This window comes from Cricetulus griseus (genome assembly GCF_003668045.3).
Source record: "Cricetulus griseus strain 17A/GY chromosome 1 unlocalized genomic scaffold, alternate assembly CriGri-PICRH-1.0 chr1_1, whole genome shotgun sequence".
In the NCBI taxonomy this organism is placed as follows: domain Eukaryota; kingdom Metazoa; phylum Chordata; class Mammalia; order Rodentia; family Cricetidae; genus Cricetulus; species Cricetulus griseus.
The window spans coordinates 191,770,988-191,795,131 of NW_023276807.1; the positions used below are offsets into that span (position 1 = coordinate 191,770,988).

General features: G+C 39.6%; 1 protein-coding gene across 1 annotated transcript in view; it reads right to left on the bottom strand.

The window, feature by feature from the left end:
* Positions 1-24,144, bottom strand: part of Erc2 (ELKS/RAB6-interacting/CAST family member 2) — a 673,320-nt gene that overhangs the window by 396,924 nt on the left and 252,252 nt on the right. The window contains exons 5-6 of the mRNA XM_035453246.1: positions 22,942-23,097; positions 10,034-10,201 (exon numbers count right to left, since the gene is read on the bottom strand). Of these exons, the coding sequence (XP_035309137.1) occupies positions 10,034-10,201; positions 22,942-23,097 (324 nt within the window). The remainder of the gene's footprint in view (positions 1-10,033; positions 10,202-22,941; positions 23,098-24,144) is intronic.

Genomic DNA, 24,144 nt, shown 5'->3' on the forward strand with positions numbered 1-24,144 from the left:
ATCACCCACATAAAAATTCAGGGTATAGCATTATGGCTTTGCAATCCCAGAGCTGGCGAGGGGGAGACAGGAGGATCCTGGAACTGCCTGGCTAGTCTATTAAATCGGTAAATTCAAGTTTCTGTGAGAGATCTTGCCTTAGGGGTAGAGAAAAGAGAAAAATACTAGACATTGACTTTTCACCTCTTCACACAAGTACACACAACTAAGCACACACACAACAGACATATACACAGATACTAACTAAACAAATAGAAATAAATAGAATAATTGGTAGTTAAGAATATTTTCTCGCTGGGCTTTGGTGGCACACACCTTTAATCCCAGCACTTGGGAGGCAGAGGCAGGCAGATCTCTGTGAGTTCGAGGCCAGCCTGGTCTCCAGAGCGAGTGCCAGGATAGGCTCCAAAGCTACACAGAGAAACCCTGGCTCAAAAGAAAAAAAAAAAAAGAAAGAAAGAATATTTTTTCTAATCTCCATTGGGGTTAACTGACATTTTTTTTCCTAGTACTAACATAAAACTTTGCCTAAGCCCAGGAACCTCTGAGATACAAGTTAAGAACACTGCATTATTAGTTTTAGCGAGGATTTTTATGTTTTATATGTTTTAATTGAAATAGAATTACATCACTTTCTCCTCCCTTTCCTCCTTCCAACCCCTCCTAGTTACCCTCCCTGAAACCCTTCCTGCATTCACCCAACTCTTTTTATTCGATTATTATTGTTGCATACATATATATGTACAAATATATAAATATAACCCAATGAATCCAATTTTTGTGTGTTAGTATATGCTTTCAAGACTGATCACTGTACAACCAGTAAGGGGCCTTGATCTTGGGAGAGGCTAATTCTCTCAGGTCATTAACTGTCTATAGTTCTTTGTTTAGTTGTGGGACCCTGCAAAATTTACCACTTCCATGTTGGCAAGTTCATTAATATTGTCATTGCTTAGGTCTTGTTTGTGCAAGCATTTCCAAATGATACTGTTTCACAGCAGGCTTCCTGGTATTTTGGCTCTTACAATCTTCCTACCCTAGCCTAACACATAATAGGTACCTTAGAAATAGCATACTAGAGATCTGATGAGATTACCAAAATGATTCTGTATGGCCATTGCTTTATCAAAATACTTTGTCTTTCTCAGAGATGTATGTGAGCACACACACATACACAGAGGGAGTAAGAAATACAAATGTGGTTTAAGGTTTTCCAAACAGTTAAAATTGATGTAGTGAGTTAATGTAAAATGTGCTTCCCGCCTGTAGACGGAAATGAGCTTGAAGAGTCCATGCAGCCTCACCAATGCCCACAGAGATAGCTGGGTCTCCCCACCCACACCTGGCCTTTCCTCTCTAGAGATGCTCTCAGAAGGGCTGCAAAGGTGCTCACCCATTGCTGTCATATCCATGGAGAGATTTTTCTAGCAGTCAGTATGGCTGGTGCCCAGCCAAGGAGTCACCCTCAGCAAATGAGAAGTTGGACCCTCTCCTATCACATTTGGAAAGATGTTACAACTCCAAGGTATAGTCTGTTCTCTTTCAAATAAACAACTACCAAGTAATATTGAAGGGGGAAATGCTATCTGATTAGAAGGGCTTGAGAAATCACCTCCAGCTGAAAATATCAGGTAAAGCTTGTCATACAAGCCTGATGACATGAATTCAATCCCAGGATCCCACAGTGGAAGGAAAGTAGTAACTCCTGAGAGTAGACCTCTAACCTCTACAATGAACACTGTGACTTATGCATACATATTCTCTCCCCCACTCATATATACACTAATAATAAAATTGTAAATTTTAAGTTAAATGCCCAAAATTTTGTAGACTTCAATGTATTTTGTTAAATAAAACTCATTTCCTAGGGTTCAAATCTGTATAACTTACTACCTTGATCATAGTGCCTTAGAAAATAGGAAAAAGAAGAGAAGATACGTGTGCAAAATAAATGTATGCACTTAATTTTTTAAAAAGTACATCTAAAAAGAAGTGGCATCTTCTTGCAGAGGTCTTGCCTTGTGATTTAACTGGGCCTTTAGGATTTCTGTTAAAATATGCAGCAAAACATCTAATTGAAGCACTTAGGTCCTTCCTCAAGGGACACAGGAGGTGGATACAGAGCCTGTGTCAGAGAGCAGACTCACATTCTTTCCAAATGCAGACTCACAAAAGGGAAGAAGTGGATGAAAATATTCAATAAATCCTGTTTTCCGTAGCTTTCATTTTTAAAAAGAGAAACATGTAAGCTTGAAAGTTCTGTTGGAATTCCCACCTTGATGCTGTCACACCCTTTAAATGGCAAGGGGCAGATTCCCACAGACATAGCAGAAATATATACTCCTCTCCAACCAACAGTTTACCAGTAACTGGCACTCACCCATCTACATGAATGTTCTCATAAATGAGTGATTAATTGGATATTGTCACTTCCATTCACAAGTTGTTACAGGTAAGGTCTTTCCCAAATAGACATATAACCAGCAAAGTACTAATGATCCATTTATTTTTGCTCAAAGAAAATAAAAGAGCTCTGATTCACTATCTCTCTACCCCTAAACAATGGCTGATGATGATGAAAGGATTTAATGTAGAAATTAAAATGATTCAGTTATCTTAATTACAGGTTTGGCCACCCAGGTCAAATAACATCCCCACAAGCTTGGGGGGGTGCAAATTCTTTTGTTACAGTAGAAAAATAGGTTGCTCAAAAAATGCCTACAATGGCTAGGGCTTGGAAAGTTTTTGATTAAAAAGGGATTTTTGTTGGAACACTTATAATGAGATTTGAGTTGCAGTAACAATATAAAATTGAAAGCAGAAATTACATACAAAAAGAGTAGTGTAAAATAGCACTCTTTTAGTACAATGGAAAATAAGGTGTTTGTGGTTTTCCTCCATAAATTCTGTGTTGTCTGCTCTCATGTATTCCTTCTTGGCCTTTCTCTGAATAGCCATTCTGATTCCCAAGGCCTTCTGGACCAGATTCATTTGTGGTGGGGAACCCCCACAATCAACATCTCTGAGGCTCGACTTTCTTCCTCTGTTTTATTGGCTTTTCAGGACTAATTCGGGGGCATGCATCATACTGGCGTTCAGTTACAGGGCAGACAATGAATTTTCCTAATCCATTTAGTGTGCTGACAGAGCCCTGTTCACAATTTATAGAATTTCCTTTTAGACATCTACCTATTTCACAGTTCATTAGGATTCAAACTGAACACCTGTGTTTATAAAGTCAGAAGCAATTTCATCCTAACAAGGTGTTAAATAAGGCATTTTCTGAGAACTCAAACAACAACTGTACCAGACTCTTGACCTATGGAAAGGAATGGTGTCAGTAGCTATCTGTGCCATCTTCAAATGATCCTGAAACTGCTGTACAACAGCCACAGAAACTTTTCACTACAGCTCAAGATGGTCCTGGCATTCCACTTCAATTCCTTTGTCATAGGTCTTTCCTGTATGTGCCTTATGAAAGCAAGAGGCTGCCTGACTCATTCAGCAGGATAGTTAAAATCTATAAAATAATTAAACCTATAGACAGCCAAGTCAACCCCTTAAGCCAGTTCCCTCCCTGGCTAGATACAAGGACAATTTGGCCACTCTGGGTCTCACAAAGCCTGACCTTGACTCATTTTTATGTGACCCCAAACTTTTTACATCATTAATAAAGAGAGAATCAAAACAAAGCCTGTAGATTTTAGGAGAAGGAAATGTGGTGTTTGGTGCTGCCATCATCCATGCTCTCAAAAAAGGAATGGGATACATGCAGCAGAGGTGGTGACCCCTATAATGACTGTGGTTCCCAACATTTCTTTTCCTATTGGCAATAAAGCATTTTGCAGACCTCCCACCTGCGGCCACCATGATAGTTACTGCTCTCAGGTTTACGTCTTTTTCTTGCAGTTAAAAATGTTATCAATAAAAATTTCAAACGATGCCTTTCTCCGCCAAATAAAAACATTTAAAAATGAGAGCCAATAAGGGGACTGAACTGGAAAAATATAAATGACAAGAGGCCTTTCTCGTGTGTGTGTGTGTGTGTGTGTGTGTGTGTGTGTGTGTGTGTGTGTGTGTGTGTGTGTGTGTGTGTGTGTGTTTTCACCAAGTCTTTAATTTATTAATTCTAAAGACATTCCTTGCAAAGCTTAAAAGGAGAACACTGTACTCATGATGGCATAGAGTAAGAGAGCCTGCAAAGCTGACTTTGGCTGTGTGCTAAAAATGGTTTTAAAAGCACCTGCATTTGAAAATGCACTGCTTAAGCAGGGCAATCAGCAAAGGTCTATCTGAAACAAGGTAGTAACAGCTTGAAGTCTGAACTTCTTAAAGTCTGAACTGAAGTGGTTATGAAGTCATTTCCAGGCCAACAGGGCAGGTAGTGAGAAGGGAAGCAGAAGTCCCTCCCTAGAAATCCTACATAAAATAAAATACATATTATGACAAGCTTATTTTAAAAAATCAAAGACAACTACTCTCTTGTTCCAAGCTTCTGGGTTTTAAAGACTGAGTAGTTCTTGAGTATGGAGAATTGTCTGCAAGGTATCATGGTGAATGTACTTAGTCTCACAGTCTTATAGACCATACAATGTTCCCACTCCATCACAGCAACCTTCATGCCAACAGTAAGTGTGGCAGAGCCCCTCTCAGCACAGATAGACTAAGGTATAAAGACATGCGCTCGCTCTTTTATCCATTTAACATATTCATTGTTAGAAATGTGCTTTTATGAGTCATCTTAAAAAATTACAGCCCAAGTTTGCTCCATAGTCAAATTATCACACTGAGTCACTGGTGACTCACACATTGAGAGATGCTACCAGGGGCCGAGAAAACACCTTCTCCCTCTATCAGCACCTTCCACAAGCTCCAGGGAATGATCATGCCACTTCTGTAAAAATCCAATGAATTTTTTACATTAAAAAAGTACAGCCTGTGGATCACAGAAAATCTAAGGAGCACCTTGCTCTCTACCTCTCAGACAGAACACAGTAATTACTTCATGAATTCTTTTACTTTTGGGGACACAAAACAAATGTGCACACACACCATAAACATCTTTAAAAAAATAAAAATATTATACAATGTAAACTTTCTTAAAAATGCTAACATCTCTGAGACTTTGAGCAATGGCTTTATTATTGTGGCCATAATGTTATCTTGAAGATCCATGCCTCTCCTGCTTAGCCAGGGCAGGGTCAGACCTAGTGAACTCATTAACGCATATATTAAGACAGTTTTATATATTATAAAACTTCCAGTCTCTGTCTGTGTGAGCCCTCCATTCAGTAGGATCATCCTAGGAATCAGTTTGTTCATGTGAAAACAGTTCACAGCCCAGGACCCAAGCTGTCTCATTCACCATCTTCTCTGGATCTGTCTGTCTTTCCCTTAAACCAAAGCAACTTAAAGAGTAATTTCATGGGTGATAATCCAGGTTAACTCAAGTCACATTGAAAACACTAATCTGCAGTTACTAGAACTCACTTTGGCAGCCACAGAGCACTGGCCAGACATTTTTGTAATCAAACTAAATGGAGAAGCTCAAGACCAGAGACTCCTAAAATGATGCCTTCCCTGTGGACGAGCACCTTGAAGACAATAGGTACTCAATAAAGAACCCTCTAATTGCAGCACTGTTGTGTCATGTGGACTAGTCGAAGGAAGGGCTGAGCAGTCATCTCTAGGCGTGTGCAGCAAAGCTCTGCTGTACTGATGCCAGGAAAGTCTGAACCTCCACATGCACAATACCTTTCCTCAAAGACACAAGCCAAGCAAGCCAGGTTTTTCAGAGTAAATTTGACAGTATTAGCTTCAATTACAGTACACATAAGTAGACATTTTGAATAGTTTGCAAGCTTTAACTTCATAAGAACCTAGCTATTTACGTATTTATTTCCACCTTCTTTTCTCCCTTTACTTATCTGCTCTTAGACAATAAACAGAAGACAAAATCTAAGAGTCCATGTGGGGTTACTGGTAACCAGTGACAGTGAGATTGCTTTATGGCATTGTAAACCAGTTCTCCATCATATAGCCATGTGCTGAATACATTCTGTGCCCAATATGGATAGTGCCATTGTCATGTCACAATGACACATGAACAATGCTCATACCATATATGGCACAAAAATATGTTTAAATAAATACCCACATGCAGTCCATAGAGATGAAGTCATTAATCTTGGAAGAACTTGGGGCATCTGTAAGCTACCGGAACCTATACATACTACTGCATGTGAATGTAAGTGTGTTTGCCAAGAAGAATTTTTATTGAGAGAGGATCTACAGATTGTATACTGTTCTCATCTGTGTTGATTACATTATAAAAAGAAAATCTACAGGCCTTTTTTATAGAACTCACCACCCTATCCAGCATATGTTGCCCTTTGCCTGTTAGAGCACAAAACCTCTATATTCCTTGTTAATTAACAAGCACTTAGACATATAGATCATCTCCCTGACCTATCTGCAACATAAATTAGTAAAAACAAACAAAACTTGAACATTGTGTAGCAGTATAGCATATCTTCTAGAAAGTATGCATAAGAACTGTCATGACAAGTGGCTTGGCAATCATGCCAAGTAGGAGAAAAGATGTTCTATATGAAAGCAGAAACAAAAGTCTTAATTTGGGAACAGAACCAATGGTCGCTTCGGTAGTACTTTTATTTCCCTTACCCGACCCGCCCCAACTAAAACCTTATCTGTCACATATCTTTTCTGCTCCCCCTGGATGGTGAGGCCTTCCATAGGGTGTCATCAGAGTCTTTCATTTCCTTTGGGGTAGGGCCTACGACCACCTCAGGGAATATTCCTCTATATGGACTGGGCTCCCAAAGTCCACATACTTCCTACTTCTAAACACTATATTCCTTCATTTAAAAATGTTTTAATTAAAAATGAAATAAATGCTAGGACTTTCTCTTTCCTATTTTCTTGATATCTTGATAATTATTTAAAAAAGAAACAAGAAAACACAAGTCGATTTATTAGTATCCCATCTGCTAAGCAGGGCATGCATTGCGGACAGGGTAGATGCTGTGTAGGAAACATTAAGGGAAATACAAACTAAGACGTGGCTGTGGGGTCCTTTGAAGCTATTTTAAAAAGTAAAATGTTATGTTAAGACTCATGTGGTGTATCTCTGTACATGTATAATTATTATTCCACTGATTTATTGCACACATGTCAAAGAGTGCCTGGGTATTTGTACAAGTTAAAACAAACCAACCAAAGAGCCAAGCCACATAGCCACAAACCCAGACAGCTTGCCTCCCACCTCTCACCACACCCTTCATCCTACCACCTCCCAAACACAAAGGTCCTGCTTGCAGAACCTTTCCTTACAGAGAGGAACTATTCTGCCAGGTCAGCTGTCATACCCTGTGTTCCAGAGGAATAACCAGTGGCAGCCATCATTTATACTGGATTACAGACATATGGCTAAAGCCAGCTGGCACCACAGATATTTCAGAGAAGCCAGCAAGACTCTTCCCATTCTCTTCGGTTCTGGCAAGTTATTTGGAATGAGTTAGAAATCAAACCACAAGCAACTGTCCCATGTTACCTCTTCTGAGAATGAACTCCACATCCCTCAGATGTGTTTTAACTCTCATCTTTCAACACAGGGCATAATGAGATGGAACATATCTCATCCAATAACCACTTGCCCACTAAGCAACCACTTGTGAGATAGGGAGACTGTGGTTTTCCTGTTGAGCTAAAGAGAGGAGATAACACTTCAATGAATTCTACCCTGCTGCAACAGTTGGAGCTAATTTCAACTAAATTGCTTTCTTCAAGAGATGGACATCATTAGGTAACTTGTCCCTCTATTTCTATACATAGCAATCTTAATAGAAGGAAAAGGGAAAAAGAAGATTCCTTGGATGTTTCAGCAGATAGACTTATTAATGCGACACTCTCAACTTCAAAGCAGGAGTGTAGAAATGCCATCCCATTGTCCTCATGGGGAGAGTGACTTCATTTCTACTTCAAAGCTCGATCGCTCCACTGGGTCCTTTAATTATTGAACATGGGACAGAAGCTGTCCACATAATGTCACCTCTATCTTTTTCATGAAATATATATGGGTCTAATTTAAACCCTGTTAATTTGAAAGAAGTAAAACAGAAGGATGGATAGGCAGACTGCCATAGGTCTCAGTATAAGACAGCAAAAGAGGAGGTCTTTCTCAACTGGCTTTTTCGCTCTTGCCTTCTGGAGAACTGCAGGGAACCTGGGTACCTGTTTGGGCAAGTAGGCTGTCTTGCTTGTCCCAATTCCTCCCACCCAACTCACAGTATCATACTTACAATAACCTTAAGACAAACTACAGATATGGAAAGGTGCTTTGTAAAGCAATAGTTGTGCTTTTGAACAGGAGTCAGCAAACTACCTGGCCTGTGCACAATACAGAAGCAAGAAGGCACCCTGACTGGACAGTCCAATGCCTGCTCAGGTGACCTGTTTCACAAAGATCACACTTCGAGTGTCAGAAGTTATTTTCCATGAAAGACAAGACAGCTCTGTGGGCCATGCAAGCTGCACAACTCTGCCATTAAAGCAAAAGAGCGGACACAGAGAATAATAGATGTGGTGGGTTCTAATGATATTTTATAAAGTAAAGATTTTTATAAAGTAAAGTAAAAGGCTATATTTGGATCACATTAATCCTGTTCTAGACTGACAACTGCTAGAGGGCAGAAATGTCTAATGGTGTAGGCATTAGCCACATGGCATTACTAAAATGTATAAACATAGTTACAGTGACTAAAGAGCTACATCTTAAATCTAGCTAAACTAGTAAATTTAAATAGCCTCACGTGGCTAATGGCTCAGTACTGAACGGCAGAGTTCTAGACATGGCTACACTGATGCCCTGTCAAATGAGATGAAAGCCATCTTCCAATTTATACCATAAATCCGTGAGTTTAAAAAAAATGCCCATGGAACTGACTGAGGGCACAGACCTACTCAACAACCCAAGTGACTCCTAAGGTAAATATACCTCCTCCTTACCCACCTTCAAGTCTATATATACAAGGATAGGATGCAAAGAGCCCCGGAGAATACACATGCCAATTATGTTGCCTTCTCCTAGAGTAACCCACAAGGCACTGCCTCAACACACAAATCAGCCTGGTTTACCACCCTCTTTGCTATATTGCCTATTGCTTTTGACAGCTGTTTTAGTTACACAACTTGCATGTGTGTGTGTGTGTGTGTGTGTGTGTGTGTGTGTGTGTGTGTGTGTGTGTGTGTGTGTGTGCTGCATTTCTTATAACACAGAAGAGTGTAATCCAACCAGAAGAAATAAGAAAAGAGGATAATAACACATGGAGTAGGTTTTTTTTTTGTGGGAAGAGGATGTTTTGATTGTTACTCTAAGTATGAAACAGAAATAACTGAGCAATATTTCCTTTAGGAAACATACAATGCTACCTTTCTTCATTGGAAAAATTAGTAAGAAATGACCTTTATAAATGATGTCATATAAGGCATGGATGGGCTAGTGTAACCATTTTATGATTTTAATGAAATATAATCATTCCAAAGCCAATTCCTTATAATTCTCAACTCCATAAATAAATAAATAAATAAATAAATAAATAAATAAATAAATAAATAAATAAATAGCTTTCTCTAAACAATGGAAAATAGGATAGAAAACTTCTTAGTGTGAGACAAACTCCTTGGGTGTTTAACAAGACACAAATCAACAGGAGACAATGCACCCAGTCTTCACCCTTATTTACCCGCTTCAGTGTGAGATCATCTTCCCTGCAGAGTCACATGTTTGGTTTGGGGCATTGCTGCAAACTTAGGCCAGGTGGGGGGTCATAAAGCTATGATACATGCAGCAACAGGTACCATGTTTGAGAAAAAAATGTGAAACTCTGTGAATCCTAAAACCACATCTGGCCACTACAGTTTTGGGAAGGGGTTCTCTACAGAATGCCCCTCAGGAAGAACACTTTATATGGTGAAGTGTCCCTGCTCTCCAGAGCCCTAGACAGCACCTTACCTCTGTCTGAAGGATGGCAGCCCTCTGTTCTTTGGCAGTAAGCGACTCTTTAAGCACTTCAATGTGTTGCTTGCAATCTGAATTTTGATTGCTAAGGGTTTCAAGCTTTGTTTGTAAGGCAAGAAGTTCTGACTCCTTCTTGGAAAGTTCCTGCTTCAACTGGTCAATCTGGAAAACAAGACAATTGCAAAATCTGAGAAAATCTGTTCAAACAAATTACACTTGACAACTACTCATATCTCTCTGTTTTCAATAGCCGGAGATTATTGATCCAGCAGTAAATTCCATGAATCTTTTAAAAGAGATGGCCCTGGTTTGGAAGAGGCCCTACAGAGACACGTAAGTAGACAGGTACCTTCCACCTCGCTGAGACCCTGGGTCTCTAATGCCATGAAAGCACTGCCAAAACCTACTTGTCTCTGAAACCCTGAAGTCTACTGTCAACATGCAGACCATGGCAGGGTACAGGGGAACACAGTTATTTAACGGAAGATACAAGTTCACAGTAGAGACAATGACTCAAGGATACCATTTGAAGACAATCTTCAAAAGGAAAATAATTTAAGGCATTAAGGCTTTTATTTTATTTCTATTAAACATAAAGAAGACAAAAGAACCTAAAATATACACAAGGTATAAGAAAAAGCAATGTAAGAAACACTCATCATTCAAGTCACCCAAAATAAAAATAATATAATTAGAATCAATCTTATCAATACCATCACACATCTATCTCCTTCTATCCCTTTACAACTGTTACTGAATTTTGAAATCATTTTTAGTGCTATCATTAACTTTGGCATCCACACAGAATATATTATTTAGTTTTTCATAGTTTAAAACTTTGTGTTGTATATGCCTTAAGTGTTTATGCCCTAGAGATTAAATGTCCATGTAAACCCACATACACAGAATTCAATCATTTCTTTACTTAAGAAGAGCGTTCTACTGCAAGAGTTCACCTCGACTAACTTATCAGCTCTGCTATTGACCTGGTGTTTGTCCTGAGTTTTTAATCTTTACATCAGTGCTAACCTGAAAATATATAAAACATGCCCATATAACCATCATCTCCTCAAGCTTCCATCTAGATGTGAAGTTGCTGGACCATGTAGCATGTACAGCCATCTTAGTTGCTGCTGCTGTAAAGAGACACCATGACCAGGGTAGCTCTTATAAAGGAAAGTATTCTGTAAGCAAGTGCTTATAGTTTCAGAGGTTCATTGTCCTCATGGCAGGGAGCATGGTGGCATGCAGGCAGACATAGAGCTGGAGAAGGAACTTAATGAGAGTTCTACATTTGGAGGTACAGGCAGCAGGAAGAGAGTGAAACTGGGACTAGCTTTGGCCTTTGAAGCCTGAAAGCCCACTCCCAGTGACACACATCCTCCAACAAGGCTACATCTATTCCAGCAAGGCCACACCTCCTAATCCTTCTCAAGTAGTGCCACTCACTGATAGCTAAGCATTCAAATATATTGACCTATGGGGACCATTCTTATTCAAACTACCACATTCTACTCCCTGTCCCCCACAAGTATAGCCATAATGTATGTATATAATAATGTAATGTATATAATATAAATGCATTTAGTCCAACTTCAAAAGTCCACATAGTGTATCACAGTCTCAACACTATTTAAAAGTCAGTTTAAAGTCTTTCTGAGACTCATAGCAGTCTCTTTAATTGTAACCCTCTGGAAAATGAAAACCAAAAAACCTAATAAAACACATCCAACATACAATGGCACCTAATACACATTACCATTCCAAAAGAGAGGGAAAGGAGCATAGCAAAGAAATACTGTACTAAAGCAAGACCAAAACCAGCAGGGCAAACTCAAAACTCTGCATCTCCATGTCTAATGTCAAAGTGCTCTTCAGATCTCCAATTCCTTTCAGCTTTGTTGACTGTAACACATTTCTTTCTCTTGGGCTGGTTCCACTCCCTGTTAGCAGCTCTCCTCAGCAGGTATCCTGTCACTCTGGCATCTCCTTCACAGTTTCACACAATGTCCTCTCTGAGCCCACATTTAAGGAAACCTCTGACACAGGCCTGGCCTCCACAGCTTTCCTTAGCTGAGAAGGAAGATTCCACAACCCCTTTCTTGTATCCTTCATTCTAAAGTCAAAACCACATGGCTGCCTAGTTCTGCTTGCTGGGGCTGAAACATGGATCCTTTATTCAATTACGTCGGCATCAGCTTTCTGTTGTTGACAGTTTTCTTCACTGCTTAAACTTTTCTTTAATTCCTTTTCACAAGTTGGAAGCTTAGTTGGGTAGGGTCTTGTTCTGACATCACCACTCCCTTTATTCTACTTAGTATCTTTAAACTTTTTATTAACTTGAGTGATGGACTTAGCTCCATTACACTTCCTGGAGCTCCTTTTCATTACAGAACTTCACAACAGTGACCACTAATAACCATGCAACAGACTCAATACCAGGCTGTCTTGAAATTTCCTTTTCCAACACCATTAATCCAAAATTCTTCAATTTAGCCTCAGGCGGATTTTTTGGAGAAGGACAGAAAGCAGCCACATTCTTCCCTAAAATATCACAACAGTCTCTAGGCCAGTTACTAACATTCTTCCCCTGAATTGGGCTCCCACTGTTCAAACTGCCCTCAGCATTGTCTTTCATGTACCTATGTGGGTGGCCCATTATACCCTGCTTAAAGTGTCCAATTACTAACTTGCATGACCACAAGCCGCTTCTCAAAATGCCATTATTCCACAGCTTTTCCAGTGTCTTATGTCACCAGCCCACTACACTTTTGTCCACTAATATAAAAGCTGAAGATGATCTTCAGAGACAACTTGCACTACCAGTTCCTTCTCTTTTCTTCACAACTGCCACTCTTCCAAACCAGAAATTTGGTCTGTTTTCTTGCTCCTGACCTTGCACTGAACAATGATTCTGAATGTGGCAAAGTATCAGGACCTCTTCCTACCCTAACATAGAAGACAACTCACAGCCTCTGTCCCCATGCTAAAAGCCAGCAGCATGGTATGAGTTCAGCCACCTTGGAACAATCCTAACTGGCTGTCTATGCCCCCTGTTGGAATCCAGCTAACATGGTATAAAGTCAACAATCCTGTGAAAACTCCACTATGCGGAAGTCCACACAAGCCACATGAAAAGGTCACTCAGGAAGAAGGTCCTGTCTTCTTCTGAGCCTCAAGGGGAAATTCTTCAATGTTTCATCATTTAATTTGACATCTGGTTTTCACATGTAGAAAAATAATGTTATTTACTAACAAATATAGTAATTAGATCTTTGGAGATGCACTTTTAGGTTTGACAAAGTTCTCTTTTATAACAATCATTTCAAGAGTTTCTTTAAACCATTAAAGAATGTTTAATATTATCCAACATTCTACCTCCATGCCATGCTTTTCTTCCTTTAATATGTTGTAATGAGTCACATCAATGGAATTTCAACATTTTCTGTTTCTCGTATTTCTATGAAAACTTTGTGACATGTAATATCTTTCAAAATTAATGGATTCAGCTTGCAGATATTCTTTCATCTATGTTTTTGGATAGGAGTACTCTTTTCTGTTCTGTCTGTGCTGCTGTTCTTGGGTTTTAGTACACACTTATCTATGGGAGCTTCTTTTAATGTGCTCGGAGATTTTTTTCTGTAAAGTTCGGTTTTTGTTTTTGATGATCATTAGAAAACATGAGCAAAAACATATAAAGCTGATATTTTCCCTACTAAGAATTCTAGATTGAAACTAAATTTTCATATTAATTTGAATGAAAAATTCATAAAACCTACTAATCTCTTCTACCAATGGTATCTATGACTATGCTTTCTCAAATATTTATCTTTGATGTTTCCTTGCTTGATCTTATCAGAAGCATGCCCAATTAAACCAGCAAATCAGAGATCCAGTTTTGGGACCGCTCATCAGACAAGTTCACTTTTGGGTTTTGCTCACTAAATTTTTGGTCTTATTTTTAAATTTTTCCCTTCCTTGTGTCTTCTTTGGGATTATTCTGCTTGCTTTTTCTAAATTAGAAATTTATCCCACTAATGTTAAGCACTTCCCCCGATTTCCTCCTCCCTCCCATGAGTGTATGTGTGAGTGTGAGTGTGTGTGTGTGTGTGTGTGTGTGTGTGTGTGTGTGGTATGTGTTGAGTGGCATGTACATGTACACATGTATGTCACAAGTGTGCACATCCTGTACACATGCATGTGGAGGCCAGAGGAGGATGTCATGTGTTCTCCATCACTTCCCACCTGGTTTCCTGAGATAGGACTCTTAATGAACCTGGAGCTTATCATTTTTATCCCCTGTCCCAGCTAAACTAGTTGGCCAGGAGGCCCTAGTGATCCTATTTCTGCCACTCCTTCATTCCCAGCATGAGATTACAAGTGCCTGTAGTTTTATGTGAATTCTGAGGTTCCTGACTCAGGTCCTCACGTTTGCTCAGTGAGAGCTCTTACCCACTAAGCCAATTCCCCAGCATCCATTATTACATAAGACTTAAGACTGTTAATTTCCTTGTTATATCATCTTAGCTTGATATCACTAATTCAATATGCAGTACAGCCATTATTCAGTCACTTTTTTGTTTTTAAGATATATCTATTATGTATACAGTGTTCTGCCAGCATGTGCACCTGCAGGCCAGAAGAGGACACCAGATCTCATTATAGATGGTTGTGAGCCACAATGTGGTTGCTGGGAATTGAACTGAGGACCTCTGGAAGAGGGTCAATATTCTAAAATGCTGAGCCATCTCTCCAGCCCCCCAGTCCTATTTTAAATATCCTTTATTTTCCTTTGAGTCATGAACCGTGTGTGTGTGTGTGTGTGTGTGTGTGTGTGTGTGTGTATGTGTTTAATTGGATTCACCTACACAGGGGGAAATGTTGCTCCAAAAGCCATAGGTTACCAAATGAAAAATCCACTGCCAGTTGGTCAGGAGTATATGAGACAACCAAAACAATGCAGGCTATTTACTGCTCTTTTTGTGCATCATATTGATGAAGATATCACACACTTTGGTCATAGGACATGGAGAAATCAAGGTGGTACTGACCAGAAAGCTCCCGCCTGCTAGCTAGCATTCATAGTTCCAGAGAATCTATGTAGGCTGCTTAGAGGGAAAAGTCATCAGCAGTCTTACCTATGGCTTCAGTATAAGTATATTAATAATCAAGTGTCAAGATATGCCCAAGGATGAAACACTGGCATGAATGTTATAGGGGTAACCAACCACTCTTCTGATTGGATTTAGGCCCATTCCACAGGAGAAAACACATGCTTGATACTGAAATTATTGCCAGTCCCCTGGCTGAGGAGCTCAAAGACCCTGAAGATAAAACTAGTACTAATATTTTGTTAATAACAAACCACACTCTAAATCCATATCGCTATACTGTAGATTAGTACCATTCTCAGACCCTATCAGAAATTTCCTTCAAGCAGTGGATGAAGGTTAACACAGATGCCCACAAGTAGTCAAAGTACAAAGTGCTATGGAGTGATCAGACCCAAATGGAGTATCTATATCACACTCCCTTTCCCACAAGGCTCAGGGACCATCTAAGGAAGGTGTGTGAGAAAACTTCAAAATCCAGAGGTCAGAGAGGACCAAAGTGAAACAATATAATCGGCACATGAAAGGATCACTATACACCAGTTCCTGCGGGTTTTCCTCTTTGCTCCACAGGAGAGAGAGAGAGAGAGAGAGAGAGAGAGAGAGAGAGAGAGAGAGAGAGAGAGGAGGGAGGGAGGGAGGGAGGGAGGGAGGGAGGGAGGAGGGAGGGGGAGGGAGGGAGGGAGAGGAGGAGGAATAACTTTTAAAAAGAGAGGTCTTGACTCTGAGAATAGAGAATGTCATTCAGTTGTCTTCTGGCCACCAGAAGCCACTGAGAAGCCAAGCTATGGCTCCATATTCATGCCCCTAAAGGCAAGGGTTTCCCCCTACTTATTAACCACACTTGTATAACTCACCATTCATGACAGCTGTGCAACCATCATCACAAACTAACCTCAGAACATCTGCGTCTCAGAGATAAAAAAATAACCCTGAAGAGGCCACTCTGTGTTCTCTACCTACTGTCCTCAGCTCTGTGCACCCACTGACTTCCTTCCTGTCTCTGGGCACTGCTGTGCCTGTGTACTTCCTGTAAGGGCAATAAAATGTGATGAATGACTGAATGGCTCCTTTCACACAGAATGCTATTTACAAGAATTATTCTGTTGTAGCACTTCATTTTCATCACATAGTAATATTCTACTGTGTGACTATTGTACATTTTACTTATCCATTTACTAGGCAGCAAAAACTTAGATATATCTACATTCTTGTCATTCTGAATAATGGCACCAAGAATATTTATGTACATGATTCTGTAGCCACAGGCTAACAAAATGTTTAGTATTTTGAAGACTTTGGTGGTGGATGCATTTTCTGTCATTGCTAAGACAGTGTCTCCCACATCTCTGCTTGTCCTCAGATTCACTGTGTTGCAGAGGATGACTCTGAACTCCTGACCCTCCTGCCTCTGCCTACCACCATGCTGAGCTAATGAACTTTTTTGTCTGAGACACTGTTATTTCCAGGAACCCACTAACACCTATCTTTACCTGTCTTTTAATTTAGGCATTCTAGTAAATGGCAAGTCATACCTCACTGCAATGTGCATGTCTCCAATGACTAATGGTAAATACATATGACTTTACATCTTACTGTAATGTATTTCTTAGCCATTCATAAATCATTTTGGACAACTATTATAGCTGTTCTTTTTGCCTCTAAGATGATGTACTTTTACCTGATGCATACTTGGAGGTTTCTCTTATGCACCCTGCTTGTATAGTTTGGACCTAAAGCTACCATCAGTTTTTGGGATATCTGAAAACTTCACCTCTTCCAGAGTGGCTACTAATAGTGACCCCTAAAACACACAAACACACAAACACACACACACACACACACACACACACACACACACACACGCACGCACACGTGCACGCACGCACGCACAATGCACAAGCCTCTTTCCCACTATGGAAGCTCTGACTAGATTCAAAGGAGACCTTATTATAGACTATTTTTCTTCATAGTCTTTCCTTTCTATTTCTCTTATTTAATTTCTTCAGCTCTGTGCGCTAGTTTATTAAATCTCCCTTCTGCTGCAGCAAATCAAATGTTTAAACTACTGACTACACTTTTCAATTTCTGTACTCATAATCTCCCATTTCTAGATATTTTATTTGGTTATCATGAAAACTGCTTGGTGTTTTTAGAGTCTCTAGGTCACTCTTCATCTTTTCAGCCACTTTCCTTGTTTATTCCAATGCAAGGGGAAAAGAAACAAAAGAAAGTAAAAGTAAAATAGTAAAAAGGCCACCTAAAGATGAAAAATACATAGAGAATCTGGATACTATATGCCATATTGTTGTCTTTAAATTGTTTGATTGCCAAGGAAAGACTTACTGCTGCTAAAATACATTTGATTATAAATGCTGCTAAATTAACCCAGCTTATACATTTTAAAAATCCTTTGACTTCAAAATTTAAGTCTAAGGACAGGTTACTTGAAAAAAAATTCTGCTTTTGTTTCCACAGAAAATAAAAAGCTGTGGATTCCTTCCAGACTAATATGGTTTGATCAAGCAAGACCCCCTAAAGCTGAGATGATACAGCCTTACAGACTACAAAAACAAGGACTTGGTCAGATTTCTGTGTTTTATCATGAGTCCAATGGTATGAACATTGCCCCCAATCAGCAGAAAACAGTTTAGAAAGAATGACACCCATATTCCCAAATATTGTTTATAAATGTTAGTTTTCATTTAAATGGGGTTGGTTATAAATGATAATAAACACAGTCAATCTCTTTATAAAGAAAAAAGGGGGAATAGGATACAGGAATGAATACTTTGCATTGGTATGGATCCAGGCAGGAAGTGACATAGCAAGGAGACTCATATTTAAGCAAGGAGAAACAGGAAGTGTCCTTTCCCCCTCCACTCTTCCTCCAGCAGCACAATATGATCCACTGGCAAGGAGGGACGCCAATAAGGCGTCCAATAAGATAAGTCATAAAATATATAGATTTATGATAATTGAGACTGAGCTAACATGAGAATCCTAGTCATTGGCCAAGCAGTATTTGAACCTAATACAAGTCTTTCTGTATATTAATTTGGGCCCTAACTCGGGTGGGTGGCTGGCGTAAAAGCCCACACATGGTGATGGGGCTCAGCGACTTTTGGCAGAAAGATTTATCCTAACAGTGTCTTATAACTTTTAACTTAGGAAATGTATAACTTCTGATTCTATTGTTTCCCTTTTCTATTGTGGTCCTACATGGCACCAGGAGTGAGACTTCTATCTTCAGAAGGGTTTAGATTCAGCACTCACCAGAAAGGTAGATGTACCAAATTAGGTTTGACTGGCAGCTTGAAACATTGTAGAGTCACCTAGGAAGGAACTCCCAATGAAGAACTGTCTAGCCTAGATTGACCATTGGCATGCCTATGAATGATTTCGCCTGTGAAGAGTTTTCCTAATTGGACTTACTAAAGTGGGAGGACTAGTCCATAGTGGGTAGCACCATCCCCTAGGAGATAATTTTCAATAGTGTAAGAGTAGGAAAAAACACAAACACACATGCATTCATTCTCTCTCTGCTCTTCACCGTGGATGTGACTATCTCTTCAAATCCCTACTGCCTTGACTTCCTTGCTATGACAGAGTACACTCTGAATTGACAGCCAAATAAATCATTCTCCGCTTAGTTGATTTTGTCACAGGGTTTTTCCTCACAGCAACCAGAAGAGAAACCACTGCAGCATTTATAGATGGAAAACCCAAATACAGAAGAAAACCCACTAGCAAGAAATCTCATGGCATCAGGAAACACACACATTTCCTAGCTTACCAAATTGAAAGAACTGCTAGAGGGCTGAAGAGAAAATGGCCAGAGAAGGATTCTGAAAGGCTTTAGGGGAAATCCCCATGGCTTAGTGATGAGAATGTGAGCCCAGTGAACACTGCTCAGGTGAGCACTGTGCCAACCATACAGCTCCCTGACGTTAGAATCCTGAATCCACTTTCACTTCTGTGTAGAGCAGAACTAAGAGTTACCTCTCCCGAGGACCCATAAGAACAGAATGTAAATAGAGAGCTGGTCAGAATTAGGATTCCCTAAAATGGTAACTCAAAGAAAAAACAAAACAGTAAGCTTTGTTGTGACCCACTAGAATGGGGCTGTGGACCCCAAATCACAGACTGTTCAGTGTACAACCAGCACATATATGAAACCCATTCCACTGAAAAAGCACCAAAGATTGTCAGCTCAGCATGAATTAAGCAAAGACAATGCTGATAGTCTCAATGCCCATTTGTAAAAACTACCACAAACACCCTAGCAGAGAGTTGCTCTGGGGCTGGGGTATGGGGAAACAAATATAAATGAAAGCTCCTAATTCACAGAAGAGAGTGAACAGGAAGTGTGAAGCAGGCTCCACACAGACACCTACTTTCTTGCACAAAAATGGGTTGATGGTGATAAAGATGCTTCAGTCTATAAATATTAAACAGGCAGGCTCTTCAAAATAGCTTTCAGACTATCATTGCCATGAGGTAAATTTTAAATAAATATTTATGCAGACAATAACCGAAAAAGGATTTTCTGAAGGGAATACATTTATAGGGAAAAAAAAACACATATTTCCAAAAATATGCCTTTTGCTTCTTTTACAGCCATAAACTCAATAAAAATGGAAAGTGATGCAATCAAACATACATGAGGATTGAAGCCAGGGAAGGCATCTCTGTGATAGCCAAAGGAAAAGCCCATTGGAATTACATCACCTGCCTCATATGAAGTCCATGTGGACTTCAGACACACTTCATCCTGTCAGTGAATTCTTCCCCCACTTATAACTGTGACACAACCAACACTCTGAAAAACCCACTCAGCCAAGGAAAACAGCTTTTTCTCACTGCAGATACATCCCCCTGGTGTCAAGAAAGTGACATGCTTATTATCATGCAGTGGGTTGTGAGGTTTGTAATCTGTCAGAGGTTTATAAAAATACATTGCAAATTCAGAATAGAAGGGGAGATCCATAACAGCACAGTGGCACCTTTGACGAACACTCAAGACAGACAGAAGAGCTAACACAGAAATAGTGAGGTCAGCAGATGAAAACTGTGTTAGACTAGGAATAAAGCCATCTACAGAAAGGGGTGCCATTACTTTGGAAAAGCAATTATTTGTATGCTTCATTCCATTCTCAGAAGCTTAATGATGTACCTGAAAATAACTAGTGCTTTTGATGGTCTCTTAGACATGGGTTTCATAGTCCAAATCCTCTACGCCTTTGGAGGTAGAACAGAAATTTGAGTCTCCATCTAGGAAGGTTCCACAGGGCAGAGTGTGTTTCAGTAAGCTTTGGCTCTTGAGGCCAATGTTAACAAGCCAAAGGACTTGCTAGGTGCAGGGATTTCCACCCGGCCAATATATCTGATACTTCTAACTCCCTACCAGGTCAAATTCTAAAACTCTGCTGTTATTTTTTTTTTTATTTTTTAACTTTTTTTTTTTTTTTGGTTTTTCAAGACAGGGTTTCTCTGTGTAGCTTTGGAGCCTATCCTGGCACTCCCTCTGGAGACCAGGCTGGCCTCGAACTCACACAGATCCGCCTGCCTCTGCCTCCTGAGTGCTGGGATTAAAGGTGTATGCCACCAACGTCTGGCCTGCTGTTATGTTTTTATAGCTCATCTTCCACCTTCTCCCAAAATATGTTGTCCTGGTTTTGCTATGGTGCCATGTTTATGAAAATAATTTAAGTCTTCAGTATTACTTTAATCACAGAGATTTCCAGAGACCCCACCCCCACCCCAGAACCAACTTCCAGGTCAATATTAAACTGAGGGTACATAGCTTTCTTGATAGCTAGTTCAAGTATTTTCCTCCAAACTACTCCAGGCAGCATTCCCAGGCTTAAATAGGAATCCTGCTCACTCCTCAGTAGGAGATTCGAGAGATGTCAATAAAGAAATGAGCAATAAATGTTATGGTCCAATCCAATAAGAACATACTTTCAACCTGAAAACATAAAAATGGACTCCTACTAGTACATTTAGCTAACGTTTATCAGTGTAAGATTTTTATGAGGTATAACAAATTTTTATTTGATCACAAAGTCACTTTCCAAGTCAGTTCAATAAGAACAGTATTTCATCACCATTATTAATTGGGTTATAGTTCTTCAAAAATAATACTTAAAATTATTATTCACCCTTTTCTGAGCCAGGAAACTTAATTAAATTGTTTTTTAAAACTCGCAGTTAATCCTTGTGGGCCATTTTCTATGTCTGTCAGTGCTGCCCATTTTATAGATACATAAAGTGTGACTAGGTGACATGACCAACTCCCTAGAGCCTCCCTGCTAGCAAAGATGGGCTAGAGATGGTCCTGGGCCAGTTCAAGTCTTTAGTCAATACTCTCCCCACTTTACTCTACCTCAAGGCCTCAAGCATTCCTTGGTCATGACTCTCTGGAACCCTTTAAAGTAACTACCATGAGAAGTGAAACAGAACTCAAGGATACGGTCTCAGACAAATGTGGGCTAGCAGCCATCATGACTTCTTGCTGAAGACTACATGAATGCTATATTCACCTGGACTGAATCCATAATGCAGGGTAGCTTTGGCCAATTTCAAGCATTTTCAGCTGTGGACGCTGCTTGAATACTCAATCTCTTGGTGTTAAGCTGCAGAGTTGGAAGATTAGCTTAATCTAAAACAGTAGTACCATCCAAAACTTCTGGAACTTACTCTTAGCTGTGCTTCTGATATCCCACTACATGGTGACTTGAGCACTGTCTATAGATCACCTTAGGACTCTGCTTGCTCTACTTTAGTTCAGCTCTCTGGGATATGACTGCAAGCAAGAAACCAGAAGGGAGACTAGAACAGGGAATGCCATTGGTATTCACATTGCTGAATGGAAATGGCTGCATTCAAAGTCACTGGACATTCTACTTCTGACATCTCTAATCTTTGACCCACATTTGTTGTCATAATCTCAATGCCTGTGATAAAGATAGGGAATCTTCAGAATAAAGCATTGTGTTTGATTTAATTCCTTGAAGAAGCATCCATGTATACACAGGTATACATATGTATTAAAGGTTAAGTGTATTATTTCTTCATATAATTTTTAAATCTGTATAGAATATGAATGTTGCAGATAAGAGAAATTTGCTTAATTTTTCTTCCCCTCCCACTACTTTCTCTAACTCTGCTGAATCTTATGACAAGAGAACAAAGACTATTAAAATACAAGATTTAAAAAGGGGACACTTAAAAGTGGGGGAAAAGGAAAGGAAATAAATTAGTAGTGATTACTTTCAAAAACAAAATGGCTTAACAGAGGTGGGACTTCCTTTCTGATCCATTTCACAAATGAAGAAACCCCAGCTTAGACAAGTTGAAGAATTTGGCTAAATGGGAGCACTGATGCTTAAAATTATTTGTCTTATGCTAAAACCAGAATATCTTAATAGCTCTGAGATGTGCTAACAGCTTCCAGGGATGGGCAAGAACCAGGCAGAGCAGCAATTCAAAGAAAAGAGTGCTGGTAACTGGAGATGTGGGAGAGACTAAAACCCTGTGAACTCCAGAGACACAGAAGCGCAAGGCAGCCACCCCGAACCTCACAGAGTAGGCACCCCACTAAAGATTTCCTCAGACCCCCCCTTTGGATCCTTTATTTTTGAATGTAAATTTCCCCATGTTCTTCTTTACTATCCAAGTATTTCATGTCACATGAGGCAGACTGTGTGGGTCTTTGGAGAAACAAGCAGGTAAACTATACCCTTTTCCTCGAATCCAGACCATAAAAGTTGAGACTCCACAACCCACCTTGGTCTTCATAAACTTAGAGTGGCTTTTGTACACCTCAATTTGTTTGATCTCCTCCTCTCGGTCCTCTGTGTTGAGCACACCATTGGCTTTCAACATCTGGATCTCATCCTCCAGGTCCCGGATGTTTCGCTCCAACGAAGCAATTTTTGTGTCCTGTTGATAAAAGGGAAAGAAAGTTGGAGGTTTTTGTTTTGTTCGGTTTTCTTTTATTTCACAATTGCCAAAATAGAATTTAAGAAGGGAACTCTAGTAGTGTGGCATTAGCCATGCTGCAGAACTAGCCTGGAGCTCAAAAGGGTTTGCATTTTCACATCTGAGGATCACAACTCAGGTCACTGCTTGAGTGACCTATGAACAGGGTCTATGATACAGGGAGTAAGCTAGCCAGGTTTCACTAATGTCGAGGAACCAGATTACTAAGCAACAGTGGCAACAATCATCTACAGTATCTAAATAAATAAATAAACACCTATTTCAGTGAGAAAATTATAATTTTGGAAACAGTTGAACAGGGTACATGTTTTAGTCCATCTGTAAACACAGAAGCAGTTTGTTCCTGTTTGTTTCTGTGTGGGTTCTGTGGCTGCTTTTATAGGCATGCTTAGAATTTGACTCCAAGAGAGAGGGAAACTCAAACTCACTAATGGAGAAAAGGATTCTCATCTCAAATACAGACATAAGTGAAATTAAATAACTGAATCCTGACTTTGTATGACCAATACAATAAATATTGAAAATTTATAACAACTGGAAATAATATATCACAGCATCGTGATTTATTTGGCAAGCAGTCAGGTCCCTACGTGACAAAAAACATGACTACCTTGCAAGCCATTTCTAACCTATTGATTTACAGACCCGAAAAACTAGAAATATTACATTCAGATGTGGGATTAATTGAGAAAAAAAAATCCAGTGACAGACTATACACAAGAGAATGCATAATAAGAAACGATGCTTGAGGAAGTGCAGAATAGAGGGCTCTTACAGGGCAAGCCACCAAGCACAACCAAAAACATTGCCCCAAGCTTCCAGAGTGAGAAACAAGATGTCTAAAGTTGCTTAAGCATTCTCACTATCTCCATTTGCCTGCATTATATTACAAAGATGCAATTAATCAGTGTTAATTTTATCATTAAATGCTAATGAAAATTATCTAATAGTTCTTTAATTAGTTTAGGATTTTAGAACCTAAAAGTT